Source organism: Mya arenaria, chromosome 14, assembly GCF_026914265.1.
Source record: "Mya arenaria isolate MELC-2E11 chromosome 14, ASM2691426v1".
NCBI classification, from domain to species: domain Eukaryota; kingdom Metazoa; phylum Mollusca; class Bivalvia; order Myida; family Myidae; genus Mya; species Mya arenaria.
In genome coordinates this window covers 12,132,238-12,154,917 of record NC_069135.1, presented here as the reverse complement: position 1 = coordinate 12,154,917, position 22,680 = coordinate 12,132,238, and the positions used below count along the sequence as shown (strand labels likewise).

Sequence of the window (22,680 nt, the reverse complement as noted above, 5' to 3'; positions counted from 1 at the left end):
ACATTATATATTCTAAAATATGTTTTTGTGCAAAAGTGCATCGTTGACCAACTTTCGGTCAGAAACCAGGTCGCTCAGCTTCATTGTTATGATGCGGGCCCTGAAAGCGCATATATGTAAAACAAAAAACCGGGCATTAACAGCACTTTAATTAACTGAATAATGCACGTTTTCTACCGATAACGCCCGGGTTTTTGCGTTTTAATACACCACGATAACGGACCGAAAACACACCGTGTATGCAATAATACGTATTCATAATATTCTTGACATTGAAAAGATAGAAAATATACATACATATAAGGAACTATTTTATCTGTGCATTCATTGTCGTATAAAATTAGGTTACAATAGCTGTTCTAATTTACCCACTGTTGAGAACAACGAGAGAAAGAAAAGCGAAAAAGCCCTTCGGACTCCACCCATTTTGAACAGCCCCATTGCATACCATACCCCAATAAAATGCAACATGTCGAATTTTAATCTTTAATAACATAATGTTTTATACAACTATTTCTTTTAAATGTAAGCTCGGTAAAACAAGATACGGGTGCCGACGAAACTGCTGTACTTTCGACCATCGACTTAGTGCATGTCAGATTTTCGTGCATCACATATCCAACCACACTCTAGCTGTTGTTTTCAACTGTTTTCGATAACATAGACCCATTTATGCAAAATGATTCTAAGGAAGGTCACAAAAATACCAAATTATTAGATCTATCTATTAGATATGAATTCAATCAACAGAAAGGGCTTTATTCCCTGCTCTCTTCCAGACTTATTTATGGCTTAAGGTTGAGGGTGTCAAGTCCCCACTCCGTTAATACGGCTGGTTCCTGAAAATTTGGGCGGTATTCCGACTGCCGAAAAATAGGAACACCATATTCCACTTGTATATATAATTAAATTCGGATTTCATAAAACTAGACAACAGAGACAAAACTGGCTTTCTTTGCCGATTAATTGTCAATGTGTAAATATTTTGAAGAAAAAAAAATAGTCTTCTTTGAAGAGCATCCACACCACAGTACCAGTTATAAGGTTTTTAATTTTATAGGTGTTTACATTGACTTCGTTAATACATCTAAAAAAGTAAGAATTTTACACGGCATATATTGCTTTTATTTAAGTGTGTGTGTGTACCACATGATAAACTACGTCATAAATGCTACGTCGGATTCGGTCTTTTACTACAGTTTGATTGAGAGTTTTGTTTCTTAAAACACTTCGACAAACCTTTTCACAAAAAACCCGGCTGATGGAGGACATATTCAGTAACGGCAACGTTGAAATGCAATCCGTGCAATTTAATACTATTTATCTTCTTCATGTTCATCAAAACTTACCGTTATAGTCTTGAACCCGATCATAAAGGGCCAACATATTTTATGGTTTTCTTGCTGGACCTTAGTTTTAATTTATATATGCAAGAAATTTCCAGAGAAGCTACTATATAAATACCATAACAAGCAATTTCGGAGCGTTTCATGCAATATTCATTCAAAATGAGTTTTTGTCGGATTCCAGTTTTAAATCAAAAGGTCCCGTTCAATGTTTATCAGTATTCTCTATTCCAGGGGGATGGATTACACCCCTTTCAACTCTTAAAGAAGTTTGTATTTAAACCAATGCATCAACGTTGATTTAAATTTCATACACATTTTCAACAACGCATTTCAATTTCGATTAACAATTCAAATGATAACCCTTATCTAAATATCTGAATATGTTCGTGTATAAATTTATAGGACGATAATACTAGCTAACGAAAGAAATTGTCACCATTGATCATACATCCATTGTATCACTTACTGATAAATATCTGTCATAACCTTTGATTAAACTCCACATGTACTATATGTACTATTTGAGTCGAATCTTAGTGTTCAACATGTGCAAGTGGTAAGAAACATCATTATTTTATATTGTCGCCTCTGCTACTATCAACATGATGACGCCAGCATTTCTGACATGAAGTTTATTATATTTGAAGTTTAAACTCGCCAGTGTTTGTTCGCCTTCTAACGAAACCCGCCAATTGCAATTGGTACCCCAGCGTATAATCATCGCACATCAGGACTTATCTTACCTGTGCTTACTTTTGAACTACCAAAAACTAACGGTTATTTCGTGATAGCATTGATGGTAATACTATTATATGATTCAAGTTTGTGTGAATAAAATCAGTAAAACACAAACATTCACGATTGTTTTCTTCCAAGCAGTTGTTGTATGACAGTAAATGAATAATGAAGATATTAATGAGCGATGCTTCCGAACAACGTTTAATATATGTTTATGACTGCGGTGGCACATCTGACTGCAATAGTACAATGGAAACTACAAACAAAGAAGTAAAACATTCAAACATGAACCCTGTTTAGAGACACAAGATGAAGGCACACACGACACTGGTCGAGAGACATATAGCTTTTTCAATAAAGCATGGAATTTCCACTACGGTCAGTGAATGCACCAAAGTTTATTCAGGGTTTAAACTAGTCAATATGTGTATGACCACACGCTTATCTCGACATGAATCAATGATTACAAACTATAAAAATATCAGCCTCAACGGAAAAGCATCAACTGGAAAACAATGAAACATTAAGTAAAACTGATAAATGCATTCCTTAGTTTTTACGACCGAAAACAAATTATAACCTGTCCACGACTTCAATGGATCCAATCGGGGCAAGCTCTGAAAAGGAACGGTGCAATCCTTTAAAAACAACTTTGTCAAACTATGTTTTCATATTGCGTATAATGAATTTACCATTGTAGAGTAAAGAAGGAAAGATGAAATGAGCATAAAATAATCAACAGTTACAATTGTCGACAACAAATGTATGGACAATATAGTACAATGATTTTCAACAATGTCTTCTTGTGCATGTTGATTCGAATACCCATAGACAACAGAGTATTCCTATTTGTATTGATGATGTGTTATTGTTTTTGTTCAAATGTATGTGCAGGTACTGCTTTCAAGTGATCCCTTTCCATGTGATCGTGACCTAAATTCAATAAACATTACGAAATTTCGGTCGCATTACAGATCTCGTTCAATTTCAGGCTCCAAACATCGACTCTCAACCTCAACACATTTAACCACAGAACGGCAAAGTATTCATACTAGTGTACGGTGTACTTTTCTTGAAAGCAAATTACCGCATTAATTATGTTAGTAAATTTATTTGGTCAATATTATAGAGAAGTAATTAAAGAGCATCAAATTGTACTAATGTCCAATTCATTAGGACTGTGTTATTACTTACGTTCATTTTGTATATTGAGCAATGATATTTATCAACATTATGCACAATAGGATGCGCTTTTTGGAGGAGTAACACAAGTTATTATGGATTATGCCATGCACTTAATTGAGCTTTAGACATGACGAAGACACGAAACAGGAGATAATTAACACTTAACACTGTTATCTATTATTTACACATTTATTTATTCGAAAGAAAATTTCATGGGCGCATAAAATTGCGGTCCTGGGAACCTAGGAAAACGACACAATCCCCCCTCCCCAGTACACAGCAAAACGCAAAACGGATATCATAAAGCACTGTGGTCACTCACTGCATCATTTAAAACTAAAAGAAAATACCGCAATCAATAGAGAATACGGATCAAAGTATGTCGTTGCAATAGTAAATTGAGTCATGTGGATAATATTCCATCCGCATACCTGTAGCACCGGAAATGGTGCTGATAGATCGCCGCTCATAAGTGTTTAGCTATCAACGCCTGTGTAGTAATTAATGAATGTCGTCCCGGGTATTCAAAGTCCATGCATTTTACAAGTAATACGGAATGAAAAATATCGTCGAATGCACCGGAAGTGTCATGCATGTTTTTAAACAATTTTTTTGTGCGACCTTAAACAATTTCCTCACGGGACATATATCTGCACCCTAGAAACCCCCGCAAGCTGAGTATCCAACACTTGAAGCGTAAAACAAGGCCACCCTCCAATAGCACATACAACAAGTCACATTTAAACAAAATCTTTAAGCTATCAATAAAAAATGAAAGCAAGTGTGCATTTATGATATTTGAAAATTAAAATAGTAAACAAGATTTTATAAACATGAAAGCACTGGTGTTTTGTTTGACAGAAACTTCAAGTCAATGTAACTATCAATGAGACAATGAAATGTAGCCTTGCTCTTAACTCAAAAATAAGAGATTGTTTTGTCCGGTTTGGTAAACGTTAATCAATCCCTACAGTAGTATATGACATAGGAGTGTGGTGATCGCTGACAATGACAGATATACTCAAGATATAATGCTTTTTATGGAAGGGAATTGTGCGACAAAGGGCACACCCTATTACAAATAACAGTGGTTAGTGCGTGTTACCGGTGACCCGGAATTCAGTCCGATTCATGGACTTTCACCCAGAAATTCTCCCGTTCCTCATGTGGCCGTGTGCCAACTCAACAGACTCTGCAAAGCTTATACAGTTATGCGGCTAACTGTGAATACCTGGTCGCCTAAGCAAGACAGTATGAGCCCGACATAGTTATGAAAACAATGTCATTGTGAAGCATGTTTTGACGAATGCACGACATGAAACATTTGCAAATTACGTATGTTATTCCTACCGCAATATCAAAGTGTGGATTATATATTTAGAACTGTATGCTGACTTACAATTGTATGAGATCAATTTGATTGCTTAACTTGCATTGCGTATCACATAATAACTAAGCAAAAAAATTGTAATGTATTTAACGTACAGCAGTTCTTAAGTTAACTCTTGTAAACATAATTACTTTGATTAAGATCAAACATAACGTACACGTCGACCTTTAAGCTATTGTTAAACTTGTATTGTATACTAATTAAATATTTGAAAGCTATCATGATTAAGATAGATGGAACTATTCAAGCATCTTTAATTGTTTATGTCCCTGCTTTGGACAAATTCTTGGTACAAGAACATCGACATCTTAAATACTTTGTTACTCAGGCATCATTTAAGGCAGTAGCCTGTCATGGGTGTGGTTAACTGGAAGTAAATAGGGATTGGCCTGACCACTGCAACAATCACATATATGTTCATTGCAGCTTTCGATAACCTCAGGTACACCACAAGCAGTTTTATTTTATTTTCAACAAAATATAATGTTGGTTGATAAAACATATATCAAACGCAGAGCTAGCATGAACTAGACGCTCAGTCTACATCACCAGATTCGACGTGAAATCTTTATTCATCAATTACTTTTATGTGTTTTCCTCATTATCTATTTATTTTCCAATTCACAAATCTTCATTATTGGAGGCAATAAAATATTGAATTGAATTGAACACATTGATTAAACACTTGTGAAATAAGGATAATTCACAAAACTTCAAACTGTTCTTATTTCTAAGGAAGTATTTTTTCTTCAGTTTCTGAGCCAGTTTTTAAACCAAAACAGTGTTCTTTAATGAGTGTGCGGAAAACATGTTGCAAGAATTAGACTTGAAAAGGTGTTTCATATCCATGGCAACATATGTATGGGATCCAAACGCATTAGACTTGAAACAGGAAGTTCATATCCAAGGCAACTCGAGTGTCGGACATAGAAGAGAAAACTAACTCCTAAAATTTTAAATGGATAATATTTATGTTGGTCATAAATCAACACAAAACGCTTGCGATATATACCTACACGAAAGAGAAACTAAGCTGTGGTTGTTTTATATAGATATATATATCAATTTAAACCGGTTCTCTTTCATGCAATACTTCTACTTTAAGTAGTGTCCATCGGTTGAAACATTGGGTATCAATGATGGCCCTCAAGTTCTAACTTATAATACAGTATTTGTCATTCAGTTTCAATCTCCTACTTGAGGGTTTTCTCCTCCGCGAAATGGCAACACTCCCTTCTCTCCCCAACTCCATTGCCTGTCATCCAGTTCTTACGGGGAACTACTATTGCATATTGTGAACAATGACCGCTGCCCCACAGGTATCAATGAGCTCATTGTACGACATCATATCATTGATTTGTCGCATAAAGAAGGGATGTGGACTACTCTAATGTTTTATCTTTATTAGCTTTTCCCACATCAAGATATGCAGGAGTTTTTGAACGAGACATTTACAAGTTATTGACCAGTTGTATAACCAAAACAATGATAGGTTCTTGTAAAGTATGTGCTGAAAACATGCTGCAAGAACTGGATTCGAAAAGACTCATATTAACCTATTCATGAGATATAAATATGAATGGTTACTTTACAATTTATATATTCAACACACGATTGGTATAATGGGCAACTGTTTACTTACAGTCCGTGCATATTTCGCCGGAAGTGTAGTTATTGACAATCCATTCACGACCTTCAACGAGGAGCAGTACTAAATCCGGTGTGAATTTCGAAAATTAGCACAAACCTGCCTGTCACTGATGTTTTTAAGGTTTACTGAAACATACACGTAAGTAAAACTAAGTTGTGGTTGCTATATATATAGATTGAAGAAATTATATAGTGTCTGCTCCGTTTCTTTTCCATGCCATAACTATACAGTTAATTGTACTAAAACGGATTTGTTCTAAAATGTCAAAGTCCGTATTTGCTAAATGGCATGAATTTCTTTTTGTTGCAATTAAATATTCATTCATGCAATTTCTAACATTCCAACAACTTTCTTTCTTCTCACCACACTTTCGATTCTATTTGTGAATGCTATTCGACCACTAATTAAAACCTAAGAATTCGATAGTTAAAAATATACTGTGACATTTGTAAATATTTGCGTTCATAATTGTAAAGCAGCTTGTAATTGGTATTGATTGGTATAATAATCTCGCTTGTTATTTCAAAAATGTTTTATAAAGGACTGTATTCCGTATTTAATAACAATACCTTGTATAATTATGTTCTGTATATCTCATTTAGTAGGAGAATAAATTGTATTACAGTATATGAACATTATGCTATAGTCCTCGAACCCATTCGGAACTCCTCGGCCATTTTTATCGAAAACAACCTCGGATGTATGCCGGTATATCAGTTGAAGTAGTTCGGATTTTTTTTTTAAATATCATTTATTAAATGTAGTATTTTAGAGTTGTATTTATTTATCTTAGTTTAAATTGATTGCCAGTGAAGGGTATTATTGTAAACATAATTAAGATTCCCAAGAGTTAAGTCATAAAGTTTAACTGCTAAATAAAATTACTACGCCATCTTCTTGCAGCGGACTTAAACGTACCACTTTTTGAGTATGTAAGCCGTCCAAATACATCCGAGGTTGTTTTCGATAAAAATGGCCGAGGCGTTCCGAATGCCTCGAAGTCACTCACCTGTCTTACCACATGTAATATCTAGTACATCTATATGTCCTGTAGTAGTCTTTACAACTTTAACAGGGTGTCCAAAAAGAAAGGTACCACTTTGAAATATTCCAAACTTTGCGATTTTTTTAATACATGTATTAAGATGAACTTTATATAATGATAGTCTTACATGTTTCAGTTGACTGTATAAAAACGTGGGAAATAAACAATAAAACCGTGTTACCGTGTCTCCATAAAAGAACTCATTATTTTCAAGATGGCGTGAATGACGTGGGATCAGCGTATTTTTCTTGTTTTAAAATATTATAAAACCAAATGTTTCACAGACGTGCCAAGAAATTTAAAAAAAAACTTTTTACTAATTGTACTTAACTCAGTTTTGCGTAAATTCCACTTTCGGTTATAGAAAAAGGTGTCACGTGGTTATGGTACTTAACAACAGTAGTGTCACGTGGTTATGGTACTTAACAACAGTAGTGGTCTTAAAGCTGCACTCTCATAGATCGAACGTTCTGACATTATAGTTTTTATTTTTTTTTGTCTTGAAGCAAGACAATTTATGCGTAAACGCAAAAAGCATGGAAACCAGTCATATGATACTGCTGATAAAAAAACCCAGATCTCCGATTTTTTTATTTAAGTTCAAAAAATGATGTTTAATGCATTTTTCTTAAACCGTAAAACAATTCGAACAGAAATAAGAAAATGTGCGATCTGATCTTTTTACAGCAGTATTTTATCACTGGTGTGCAAAAACTGGCCCATTCCAAGACAAAAAATAAAAAAAAAACACTTGTCAAAACGGTAAATTTGTGAGAGTGGAGCTTTAATATGCAGTGTAATATTTTTTACGAATTATTTTCAACAAAAGTGTGTAGAGTTATATTTCTGAATTAATTTATCCATTTTATAGATTAAAAGTTAAATACAGCCTTTCTTCTAGATATACATTTGCCTACTGGTGACATATTCCAGTCGCCTTTATTACTTATATTAGATCATTATCTCGATCCTAACACACTGATGCTTTTGTTCAATTTCATGAACATTTTATCTGCACATTGTGATAGGATACTGCTTATTTTAGCGGTATATAGCTTGACCAACGTTATTTTCGTTTTTTTTTTTTAAAAACTGCGATACAATCGACAATGATAAAAATGATAACATGACGACTTCACTTGTTCCCTTTTTTAAACAAATTTTGACGGAATCAAATTTAAAAACTAACTAAGGTACTGTCTGTAAATTTTGAAACAGTTGCAGTGACAGTTATCATTCCTTTGTTTCACACCCATATTGAGACTAAAATGTCTTAAATGTCGCTAATATAGTAAGAATACAAAGTAGTCTTACGATTTTAAAGAGTTCATTTTTTGTAACTGAACTCGAAATGCGAGTTATGTTTGAAAAATGATGAAATAATGGGAATATAAGGCTGATCCTTCAGACAATAATCCCTGCCCTCTCATCCGAAAACCAATGGCTGACATAAAGTGTCCATACGTTCAAGGCAGCTGTTTAAGTTGGATTATCGCTGCTGTCCGCTGGGTGTGTGTAAGTTAATTTGCACTCGCACTCCGACAAGGCCCATTCGGCGAGTAACGTGCACTAGTGTATAGCACTGTCACACGGAACGAGTAACGTGCACCAGCGTATAGCACTGCCACACGGAACGAGTAACGTGCACCAGCGTATAGCACTGCCACACGGAGCGAGTAACGTGCACCAGCGTATAGCACTGCCACACGGAACGAGTAACGTGCACCAGCGTATAGCACTGCCACACGGAACGAGTAACGTGCACCAGCGTATAGCACTGCCACACGGAACGAGTAACGTGCACCAGCGTATAGCACTGCCACACGGAACGAGTAACGTGCACCAGCGTATAGCACTGCCACACGGAACCCCATTTAACGTCCATGCCGGAAGACGATTGATATTTTTAGTGGGGCGGCTGGTAATCGAACCATCGCCCCCTGGTTCGACAGGACAGACAATACCACGGATCAGCTTATACTTTAGTCTCACATGTCACGTATTCGATTTGTCTTGCTTGCCGTAATTAGAACTCAATACTCTGCCATCAAACATGGATGTCACACAAATCAATAACCATAACTATGTAATCTGATGAAAGCTTATAAACACCACCTCTCGATGAGTTCATTAATTCACTTTGTCTTTAATTTGGTACCAAGTTGTCTGTAATGCCAATTAAAGACTGAAGTTCTAGAAACGCGCTTAAGTACCAGGTAATGTAGTGCAATGTAGACTGTATACACTCCGTTCAAGTATCTTTTACTTGTTCTCTCTCTCTCAATTGATCAATATCTCTATCTGATTAGGACAACTTAAAATTAACAACCTAAATGTGTTCCTAAATTAACATAAATCTGAAAGTCTGACAGTCTGAAAATGGGAAATAAAACAGCTTATCATATGCATGAGCTGCATTAATTCAAACGTTTCCATACTTTTTTTCATGAGAGTATTTTAATATCAGAATATAGCGTATTTACCAATCAGCTCTACATGAAACCCGCTTCGAATGACATGGGTAAATGCCATATGCGGTGAAAAGTAACGCCAAAAGGGCAGAACTTCAAGCTTATACTATACCAGTTCCATCATGCTCCATAAAATTGAATATATATTGAAATAAACCAGCATTTTGTATGTGTTCCAAGTGTTTAAGTTTTTTAACAGGATATCCGTATCTGTGTTGTTATAGAGTCGAGTTAATTGATTTCAAAATGCATGGAATAATAATTGGAGCCCTTATGTATAAGAGTGAAATGTATAGATGCAAAGTGCTAGATTGTGTCAAACGGAAAATGAAAGCAGAACAAGACTCCTTTCAAGAACTTCCGCATTGGTAACACGAAAATAGCTCATAGACCAGGATCCTTGCTGTGGTCGTTTAAGGAAAGAAACGTCTTGTATCACGAACGAATAGCCTTGGCCTCTAGCTCTGTTCTCCCATATCTGAATTTAACCGTTCATTTCACTTCGATGAAAAACGTAATGGATTAAATGAATCGTGATAATATTTCGATTTTGAAACAGCATCCTTAGGGCAGAATATAATCATAATAGAACGGACAAAGCAGTGAAGCTTTACAACTAAATTGTCTTGATATGAAGCGCGGCATTTCTATTAGTACTTTGATTAGCAACGAGACTGTTCACATAACGAGCATAGCACCACAAGACGACGGATTCCACTGGATGAGATTGATTTTCACCGGCAGAGACAAATCTGCTCGCTTTCAGCAGCTTGCTTGATTAGCTCGCTATTTCCGAAGAATTAGAGCGAATACGTAAATATCTAATAACAATTCTTGTCATTATTATCAATAAATTGGAAATCAAAAACACATCTTAGCCAGAAAGTGCAGGTGACAAGTGAAATAGGGCCAATCGCAGCACTGACCTACAACTGCATGTACTGATGAAACTTAAAAGCAATACGGCTTATATTGGGGCTTCTTCTATTTAAATTGTAACATTGCATAAGATGTGTTATAGGTTGAAAAAACTGGACATGTCCCTGCACTTTACATTTAATTGTATTAGCTTGTATCATCTCGACTAGTCTGTTCTTGGTTTGCGTTCATTCATTCATTCATTTATTCATTTATTCGTTCGTTCGTTAGTTCGTTCGTTCGTTCGTTCATTCATTTATTCATTTATTCATCATTCATTCATACGTTAATTCAATCGTAAAATCATTCATTCATTTATTCAACCATACGTTCATTCATTAGTTCGTTCGTTCGTTCATAATACATTCATTCATTCATTCATTTTAAATTTTTATTCATGTTGAAAACATTAATGTCACCCACAAAACTCATGATAAAAGTCCTACAACTCGTGCTTCATGTATAAATTCAATAACTAGGGTAACGGGTGCAGTTATTATTACATTTCCTCTTCAGACGATTCCGTAACAATGTTTCTCTTTATCGACAATCAGGTCTTTGAGAAGACGACATTAATAAATAATTAGCGTACCTTTTACGTCTACGTTGAACGAGGTTGGTGTTGAATATATCCAAGCAGGCGCCCTTGTTCGCTTATTCTGACACCATAACAACAATACTATCCCGTCATATAATTAACTTCCGTCAGTTATTGTCTAGCGTTGATCACCGAAAATGCAATTACATAGCCATAAATATTAAATGAGGGTTTGGTAAAACAAGAACTGCAAGCGCCGACGAGACCGTGACACGTCCGACCATCGATCTAAGTGCACGCATCAACTACACTAGCACAAATCCAGCCTTTGTTTGTCCACTTTTTTCGAGTACGTAAGCCCGGTGTTGTGTTCCAAATTTTCCAGCTCTCGGAAGGTCACGAGAATTTCCAATTTCAATTAAATGTGAATTTGAGACACAGCAAGTGCTTAATTCTCCGCCCTCTATCAGTTTCCAGTTGTATTCATGGCACCAGTTTCTTGAAGAAGTTTATTCAAATCAATGGAACAAAGCAATTTCGGCTTTCATTCGCAAGGTTCCGTTATAAAACACTTAGCATGATTTGAACAACACAATTCAATACATATAAACAATTCATATGATAACCTATATCTAAATAACTGCATCTGTCCTAGATTGGCGTGTATAGGTACATGGTGATACTACAAGCTAAAGATAGAATTCGTAATATAAAAATACGTAATCAGCGATCATCTTAGACCGTGATCATCGCGAATTGATAGAGGCGTGTGGTCAATGTGGTCAGTTAGTAGTATATAAATGTGTGTGTCTCTCGGTCAGTGTCAGCTGGGCTCTGACCATGTGGATCTAAACAGGGTTTATGTTTCATGTATTGACTAATGGGATTGTCCCGTACTTTACATTGTATAATTTATGAATTAAACAAATAGTAAGAAACCTTATTATCTGCTATTGTCGTATGCATAGTCTTCTGTGATTTCACGGGAATATGATGGCCGTAACATGTCACATACATACAGTATATGTAGATTTGTCAATGCATTCTAGCCTGCGCACGACTGGTAGGAAGGGCCCCTCGGTGCCTGTAAATGGCACCCGGAGCTGGCAGCCTGCGAATGGCACCCGGAGCTGGCTGCCGGAGTCAGAACATCTGGCACGCTTTGATACACTCAGTGCAACTATTTATAAACAAACGCCATACAATAAAATTAATATATTTATTGAATAAAGAAACGATAATTCGTATATATTTGAAAAAAAAGTTTTATGTAATTTATACCGTATAAAGCATATCAGCTTTGATATACTTTGGCTGACGTCATCAGAAAGTTTGGTATACTTTGGCTGAAGTCATCAGCTACAGCAAGCTTTTATATAGTTTGGCTGAAGTCATCAGTCACAGAAAGCTTTGATATACTTTGGCTGAAAACATCACTCACAGCAAGCTTTGATATGCTTTGGCTGAAGTCATCAGTCACAGCAAGCTTTGATATACTTTGGCTGAAGTCATCAACTACAGCAAGCTTTGATATACTTTGACTGAAGTCATCAGTCACAGAAAGCTTTGATATACTTTGGCTGAAAACATCACTCACAGCAAGCTTTGATATGCTTTGGCTGAAGTCATCAGTCACAGCAAGCTTTGATATACTTTGGCTGAAGTCATCAACTACAGCAAGCTTTGATATAGTTTGGCTGAAGTCATCAGTCACAGCAAGCTTTGATATACTTTGACTGAAGTCATCAGTCACAGAAAGCTTTGATATACTTTGGCTGAAAACATCACTCACAGCAAGCTTTGATATGCTTTGGCTGAAGTCATCAGTTACAGCAAGCTTTGATATACTTTGGCTGAAGTCATCAGTTACAGCAAGCTTTGATATACTTTGGCTGATGTCATCAGTTACAGCAAGCTTTGATATACTTTGGCTGATGTCATCAGTTACAGCAAGCTTTGATATACTTTGGCTGAAGTCATCAGTTACAGCAAGCTTTGATATATTTTGGCTGAAGTCATCAGTTACAGCAAGCTTTGATATGCTTTGGTTGAAGTCATCAGTTACAGCAAGCTTTGATATACTTTGGCTGAAGTCACCAGTTACAGCAAGCTTTGATATACTTTGCCTGACGTCACCAGTTACAGCAAGCTTTGATATACTTTGGCTGACGTCATCAGTTACAGCAAGCTTTGATATACTTTGGCTGACGTCATCAGTAACACCAAGCTTTGATATACTTTGGCTGACGTCATCAGTTACAGCAAGCTTTGATATACTTTGGCTGACGTCATCAGTTACAGCAAGCTTTGATATACTTTGGCTGACGTCATCAGTTACAGCAAGCTTTGATATACTTTGGCTGACGTCATCAGTTACAGCAAGCTTTGATATACTTTGGCTGACGTCATCAGTTACAGCAAGCTTTGATATACTTTGGCTGATGTCATCAGTTACAGCAAGCTTTGATATACTTTGGCTGATGTCATCAGTTACAGCAAGCTTTGATACAATGCATATAGTAATCTTACAATAACACCCACTGTATATGTCTCTTTTATTAAAATAAGAATAAGTTTTCTGATAATAATTCACAGATAATTGTTAAGTGTTGAAATACAGCAGTTTCTATTTGTTCACATTGCATAACGTTTCGCAAGTAAAATACGGTAGACACAGACAATAACAAGCCCGTCATTTGCAGTTTACACTTTTGACAGACAGGTTCTTACTGTTTCTGTCAATTCCTCACGCTTGTATTAAATGATTGGAACCTCCATGCAACAGTTATTTCCACATACAATATTTGTACAGGAAGCAGTGCCGTGACGCAAATCTTCATTAAGTATTTTCAGAACATGTTATCACATTTGGAGCATTCTTTTAGTTTGTGGGTATGTGTAATTTCAATTTGATTTCATATTACATTGTGTATAAGGAGAATACAATGACACCACTTAATAGCTTCTTTTTTTTCTTTCAGTAGCTGCTTAGGGGATTGCAATTCTTGAGCACATTAACTATGTACAAAATAAATAAGTGTCTACACCCTAGTGTAAAGTTGTGGTCATTTCAAAACGAGGTTCCTGCCTGCGGACTTAGCGCGGGCGGGTCGGTAGGAAGTGTGTTCCGCCATGAGGTTACAAAGAGTGACCTTCCGGTAGCGCAACCAGTCGACCCGCGTCTGGAGGCTCCGCTGTAAATCCTCGTCGCTAGGGTAGGGCGATACCTAAAGGGCGCATACGATGTTATCAAAATGTGAATCGAGCAATATCTAATAATGATGCTTCATTTTGCGATACAATTAGGGCTACATATAGATACATATACATTTTGGACATGGACCGGTATCCGAGAACATGCAGACTGGTACGTACAAAATTAGTTCCCGGCAGCCGACAAATCCAGAAATCATGTCTAATGGTTTGTGCATTTTAGGCGTTTTCCGTCATCCTGTCATGTGCTGGAGTGTAGACTACACCCACTACAGGGCCACCTATATGAAACCAGTAAATTGAGTGTAGACTATACCCACTACATGGCAACCTATACGGACCCCGTAAATTGAGTGTAGACTACACCCACTACATGGCCATCTATATGGAACCCGTTAATTGAGTGAAGACTACACCTACTACAGGGCCGTCTATATGGAACCCGTTAACTTAGTGTAGACTACACCTACTACAGGGCCACCTATATGGAACCCGTTAATTTAGTGTAGACTACACCTACTACATGGCCATCTATATGGAACCAGTGAATTGAGTGTAGACTACACCTACTACAGGGCCACCTATATGGAACCCGTTAATTTAGTGTAGACTACACCCACTACATGGCCATCTATATGGAACCAGTGAATTGAGTGTAGACTACACCTACTACAGGGCCACCTATATGGAACCCGTTAATTGAGTGTAGACTACACCTACTACATGGCCACCTATATGGACCCCGTTAATTGAGTGTAGACTACACCTACTACAGGGCCACCTATATGGACCCCGTTAATTGAGTGTAGACTACACCTACTACAGGGCCACCTATATGGAACCAGTGAATTGAGTGTAGACTACACCTACTACATGGCCACCTATATGGAACCCGTTAATTGAGTGTAGACTACACCTACTACAGGGCCACCTATATGGACCCCGCTAATTGAGTGTAGATTACACCTACTACATGGTCACCTATATAGACCCCGTTAATTGAGTGTAAACTACACCCACTACATGGCCACCTATATGGAACCCGTTAATTGAGTGTAGACTACACCTACTACAGGGCCACCTATATGGATCCCGTTAATTGAGTGTAAACTACACCTACTACATGGCCACCTATATGGATCCCGCTAATTGAGTGTAAACTACACCTACTACATGGCCACCTATATGGAACCCGTTAATTGAGTGTAAACTACACCCACTACATGGCCACCTATATGGAACCCGTTAATTGAGTGTAGACTACACCTACTACAGGGCCACCTATATGGAACCAGTGAATTGAGTGTAGACTACACCTTCTACATAGCCACCTATATGGACCCCGCTAATTGAGTGTAAACTACACCTACTACATGGCCACCTATATGGACCCCGCTAATTGAGTGTAAACTACACCTACTACATGGCCACCTATATGGAACCCGTTAATTGAGTGTAAACTACACCTACTACATGGCCACCTATATGGAACCCGTTAATTGAGTGTAAACTACACCCACTACATGACCACCTATATGGAACCCGTTAATTGAGTGTAAACTACACCTACTACATGGCCACCTATATGGACCCCGTTAATTGAGTGTAGACTACACCCACTACAGGGCCACCTATATGGAACCCGTTAATTGAGTGTAAACTACACCTACTACATGGCCACCTATATGGAACCCGTTAATTGAGTGTAGATTACACCTACTACAGGGCCAACTATATGAACCCGTTAATTGAGTGTAAACTACACCTACTACATGGCCACCTATATGGAACCAGTTAATTGAGTGTAGACTACACCCACTACATGGCCATCTATATGGAACCCGTTAATTGAGTGTAGACTAAACCCACTACAGGGCCACCTATATGGACCCCGCTAATGGAGTGTAGACTACACCTACTACATGGCCACCTATATGGACCCCGTTAATTGAGTGTAAACTACACCTACTACGTGGCCACCTATATGGACCCCGCTAATTGAGTGTAGATTACACCTACTACAGGGCCAACTATATGGACCCCGTTAATTGAGTGTAGACTACACCTTCTACAGGGCCACCTATATGGAACCCGTTAATTGAGTGTAGATTACACCCACTACAGGGCCAACTATATGAACCCGCTAATTGAGTGTAGATTACACCCACTACAGGGCCAACTATATGGACCCCGCTAATTGAGTGTAGATTACACCTACTACAGGGCCACCTATATGGACCCCGTTAATTGAGTGTAGATTACACCTACTACAGGGCCACCTATATGGACCCCGTTAATTGAGTGTAGATTACACCTACTACAGGGCCAACTATATGGACCCCGCTAATTGAGTGTAGATTACACCTACTACAGGGCCACCTATATGGACCCCGTTAATTGAGTGTAAACTACACCTACTACATGGCCACCTATATGGACCCCGCTAATTGAGTGTAAACTACACCTACTACATGGCCACCTATATGGACCCCGCTAATGGAGTGTAGACTACACCTACTACATGGCCACCTATATGGACCCCGTTAATTGAGTGTAGATTACACCTACTACATGGCCACCTATATGGACCCCGCTAATGGAGTGTAGACTACACCTACTACATGGCCACCTATATGGACCCCGTAAATTGAGTGTAAACTACACCTACTACATGGCCACCTATATGGACCCCGTTAATTGAGTGTAAACTACACCCACTACATGGCCACCTATATGGACCCCGTTAATTGAGTGTAAACTACACCTACTACATGGCCACCTATATGGACCCCGTTAATTGAGTGTAAACTACACCTACTACATGGCCACCTATATGGACCCCGTTAATTGAGTGTAAACTACACCTACTACATGGCCACCTATATGGACCCCGCTAATTGAGTGTAAACTACACCTACTACATGGCCACCTATATGGATCCCGTTAATTGAGTGTAAACTACACCTACTACATGGCCACCTATATGGACCCCGCTTATTGAGTGTAGACTACACCTACTACATGGCCACCTATATGGAACCCGTTAATTGAGTGTAGACTACACCTACTACAGGGCCACCTATATGGACCCCGCTAATTGAGTGTAGACTACACCTACTACATGGCCACCTATATGGAACCCGTTAATTCAGTGTAGACTACACCTACTACAGGGCCACCTATATGGACCCCGTTAATTGAGTGTAGACTACACCTACTACATGGCCAACTATATGGACCCCGTTAATTGAGTGTAGACTACACCTACTACAGGGCCAACTATATGGACCCCGTTAATTGAGTGTAGATTACACCTACTACAGGGCCAACTATATGGACCCCGTTAATTGAGTGTAAACTACACCTACTACATGGCCACCTATATGGACCCCGTTAATTGAGTGTAGACTACACCTACTACATGGCCACCTATATGGATCCCGCTAATTGAGTGTAGACTACACCTACTACATGGCCACCTATATGGACCCCGCTAATTGAGTGTAAACTACACCTACTACATGGCCACCTATATGGAACCCGTTAATTGAGTGTAGACTACACCTACTACATGGCCACCTATATGGATCCCGCTAATTGAGTGTAGACTACACCTACTACATGGCCACCTATATGGACCCCGCTAATTGAGTGTAAACTACACCTACTACATGGCCACCTATATGGAACCCGTTAATTGAGTGTAAACTACACCTACTACATGGCCACCTATATGGACCCCGTGAATTGAGTGTAGACTACACCTACTACATGGTCACCTATATGGACCCCGTTAATTGAGTGTAGATTACACCCACTACAGGGCCACCTATATGGACCCCGTTAATTGAGTGTAAACTACACCTACTACATGGCCACCTATATGGACCCCGTTAATTGAGTGTAAACTACACCTACTACAGGGCCACCTATATGGACCCCGCTAATTGAGTGTAGACTACACCTACTACATGGCCACCTATATGGACCCCGCTAATGGAGTGTAGATTACACCTACTACATGGCCACCTATATGGATCCCGTTAATTGAGTGTAGATTACACCTACTACAGGGCCACCTATATGGATCCCGTTAATTGAGTGTAGACTACACCTACTACAGGGCCACCTATATGGACCCCGTTAATTGAGTGTAGACTACACCTACTACATGGCCACCTATATGGACCCCGCTAATTGAGTGTAGATTACACCTACTACAGGGCCACCTATATGGAACCCGTTAATTGAGTGTAGACTACACCTACTACATGGCCACCTATATGGACCCCGCTAATGGAGTGTAAACTACACCTACTACATGGCCACCTATATGGACCCCGCTAATTGAGTGTAAACTACACCTACTACATGGCCACCTATATGGACCCCGCTAATTGAGTGTAAACTACACCTACTACATGGCCACCTATATGGACCCCGTTAATTGAGTGTAAACTACACCTACTACATGGCCACCTATATGGACCCCGTTAATTGAGTGTAGACTACACCTACTACATGGTCACCTATATGGACCCCGTTAATTGAGTGTAGATTACACCTACTACAGGGCCACCTATATGGACCCCGTTAATTGAGTGTAGATTACACCTACTACAGGGCCACCTATATGGACCCCGCTAATGGAGTGTAGATTACACCTACTACATGGCCACCTATATGGAACCCGTGAATTGAGTGTAAACTACACCTACTACATGGCCACCTATATGGAACCCGTTAATTGAGTGTAGATTACACCTACTACATGGCCACCTATATGGAACCCGTTAATTGAGTGTAGATTACACCTACTACAGGGCCACCTATATGGACCCCGTTAATTGAGTGTAGATTACACCTACTACAGGGCCACCTATATGGAACCCGTTAATTGAGTGTAAACTACACCTACTACAGGGCCACCTATATGGAACCCGTTAATTGAGTGTAAACTACACCTACTACAGGGCCACCTATATGGACCCCGTTAATTGAGTGTAGATTACACCTACTACAGGGCCACCTATATGGACCCCGTTAATTGAGTGTAGATTACACCTACTACAGGGCCACCTATATGGACCCCGTTAATTGAGTGTAGATTACACCTACTACAGGGCCACCTATATGGAACCCGTTAATTGAGTGTAAACTACACCTACTACAGGGCCACCTATATGGAACCCGTTAATTGAGTGTAGATTACACTTACTACAGGGCCACCTATATGGAACCCGTTAATTGAGTGTAAACTACACCTACTACATGGCCACCTATATGGAACCCGTTAATTGAGTGTAGATTACACCTACTACAGGGCCACCTATATGGACCCCGCTAATGGAGTGTAAACTACACCTACTACATGGCCACCTATATGGACCCCGTTAATTGAGTGTAGACTACACCTACTACATGGCCACCTATATGGAACCCGCTAATTGAGTGTAGACTACACCTACTACATGGCCACCTATATGGAACCCGTTAATTGAGTGTAAACTACACCTACTACATGGCCACCTATATGGACCCCGTGAATTGAGTGTAGATTACACCTACTACATGGCCACCTATATGGACCCGCTAATTGAGTGTAAACTACACCTACTACATGGCCACCTATATGGACCCCGCTAATTGAGTGTAGATTACACCCACTACATGGCCACCTATATGGACCCCGCTAATGGAGTGTAAACTACACCTACTACATGGCCACCTATATGGACCCCGCTAATTGAGTGTAGACTACACCTACTACATGGCCACCTATATGGACCCCGCTAATGGAGTGTAGATTACACCTACTACAGGGCCACCTATATGGAACCCGTTAATTGAGTGTAGACTACACCTACTACATGGCCACCTATATGAACCCGCTAATTGAGTGTAGACTACACCTACTACATGGCCATCTATATGGACCCCGCTAATTGAGTGTAAACTACACCTACTACATGGCCATCTATATGGACCCCGCTAATTGAGTGTAAACTACACCTACTACATGGCCACCTATATGGACCCCGTCTGGAGTGGCTCACTAGGTTCAAAAACTCATAAGGATCATATCATATGTTCCCGTACCCTTCATTGATATTTTGGGACGACAGTGTTCATTCAAGTAGCGATAACCTGATTGCGACGCATTCATACCTTATATAGAATGAAGTGTGACCTGATATATATGGCCTACACAAAATGATTTTTTTTATTTTAATAATTATGTATTATCATTGTTGAGAGATCCAGAAGGTCCAAAGGGATGTGCAGTCTATAAATCGTATATTCATTTTAAGTGAACCTGATATTAGAGGTATAAGGTATGGTTTTCCCTACCTCACGGCCGTGATGCGATTACCCAAAAAGGCGTACAATGTATTTGTAAGGCTTGATCGATGTGATTTACCTGTTGTCTAAGCGCCTGGAGAACGTTTGGATCACAGTTGTCTTTGAAGAAGCGTTTGTTGATCATGATGCACTCGGCGCCACCACTGACCAGTGCAAGGGAAGGCTGGTTATCAGTCAATAGCTGCTGGATGCCCTGTATCATAAGACTATATGCTATTATATGGGATGCAAACAATAAATGTCCTTGCCCATACAAGAGATACCATTTTTTTAAGTATCGGTCCATTTTTTAAGTATCGGTCCACTTTCAATTTAAGCACAATGCACAAACACATATGCATTGAATAGCTAGAACTATGTTGAATCGTATGAATAACGCAAAAATCGCTTTATGTTGGACTAAATGAAACAGGCCACCACAGTTTATTTGTTTATCAATTTAATTTAACCATCTTAATTGAATATGTCTTATACTAACGAATGCCTGATCTTTTATAAGGTCCGAGAAACTCAAAGTCAAGTTCAGATAGGATATAAAACATGTACTCAATTGTCCAGGCATTTGTCTGAATACTTACGAACGCCTGACCCTTTGTAAGGGTCTGTATTAGAACAAACTCGGGGTCCAGGTCGGCCGCCGTCACCTCCTTTTTCTACAACAGAAAGCAACATGGTTTGAATCGAATAGATAGGGGGGGGGGGATCTCCTTGTACATAATGTAGTGATATGTATTCTTTTCATATAATCAATTGAATGTACTTTTGTGACAAAATGCTACACCTGAAGTCTTTTAATTAAAATCATTTTTGGAGAATTTACCATTATTTTAAGGTTCGTGAGTTCAGAAGTTTAGTGATAAAATCAAAGTTATTGCATATATTACGTGAGTGAATTGGAATAAATTTGCACGAATAAAAATCAATCCCATCCATATATTGCACTATAACACTCCACACATTCATTCAATATCACATCTATAAATTACAATGTGAAAGTGGACTTGACAACATAAAGTACACCTCTGCTATAGGTATATGCATCTAACAGTTACTGTGCACAGTGACAGCCAAACCTGTAATGGAATGGAAAGGGTATTTCTTTTAGTGTAACATATGGCACATGATGCAATAGACCAAGGCCCGCAACCAAAGTGCGTGCATGTTTGACACACCATGCTGGTCCTTACCACGTCCGTGACAAACACGGCGTGTCGCGTGCTGATTGCATTTTCGTCGATATCCCCACTTGACACATGATACTTGGCAGTGGAGGGCGCGTGGTTCCGTTCAGGCGCTTGCAGCCGTTTTTCGTGCTCAGCATTCTGGGATTTTACCATCCATTGTATATTGTTTCATTTATTTATATATAACTTCTATATGTTTTCACGCAAAAACTAAACATCTGCCCCTATTTTATATGCATCTATTGCACTTGGGTGACGAGGTATGGTTTATATGTATATATATATATATACAATGTAGTCATGATCAACAGTACAGTGAACTGTAGCGTAAGGATCTCTGAGAAAATAAAACACACTACATAGAAACCTTGTCCTTTGAAACGTCACTTGACAATGGTACACGAGACTTGCATTAAAACACAAATTGTATCACGTGGTAAACAACCGTCTCTCAAACCTGACATTACATTTGTTATGCGGCTTCAAAAGCTAATAAATGAAAGACAGACTCTGCGGAGAATACATTTACCAAATCTGGCTAACAACTGTCATTTGGCGGCTATGGCGTGTTGGTATAGGCGTACATTGGCCGCCTTTTAAGAGATTAACGTGTCTGTAGCAAACGCGAGGTGACA

General features: G+C 38.7%; 2 protein-coding genes across 4 annotated transcripts in view; both read right to left on the bottom strand.

Annotated features, from left to right (window-relative positions):
• Positions 1–11,369, bottom strand: part of LOC128215834 (metabotropic glutamate receptor 3-like) — a 101,382-nt gene extending 90,013 nt beyond the window's left edge. Inside the window, exon 1 of the mRNA XM_052922444.1 lies at positions 11,340–11,369. The gene's annotated coding sequence lies outside the window, so the exon portion shown is untranslated. The remainder of the gene's footprint in view (positions 1–11,339) is intronic.
• A 2,457-nt stretch (positions 11,370–13,826) lies between these two features.
• Positions 13,827–22,680, bottom strand: part of LOC128217708 (uncharacterized) — a 44,619-nt gene continuing 35,765 nt past the window's right edge. For 2 of the 3 annotated variants that reach the window (XM_052925034.1, XM_052925032.1), the window contains exons 18-21: positions 22,049–22,183; positions 21,440–21,514; positions 20,920–21,054; positions 13,827–14,512 (exon numbers count right to left, since the gene is read on the bottom strand). In XM_052925034.1, the coding sequence (XP_052780994.1) occupies positions 14,351–14,512; positions 20,920–21,054; positions 21,440–21,514; positions 22,049–22,183 (507 nt within the window). In that variant the 3' untranslated portion in view covers positions 13,827–14,350. The remainder of the gene's footprint in view (positions 14,513–20,919; positions 21,055–21,439; positions 21,515–22,048; positions 22,184–22,680) is intronic. The other variant, XM_052925033.1, reaches the window with a different exon arrangement.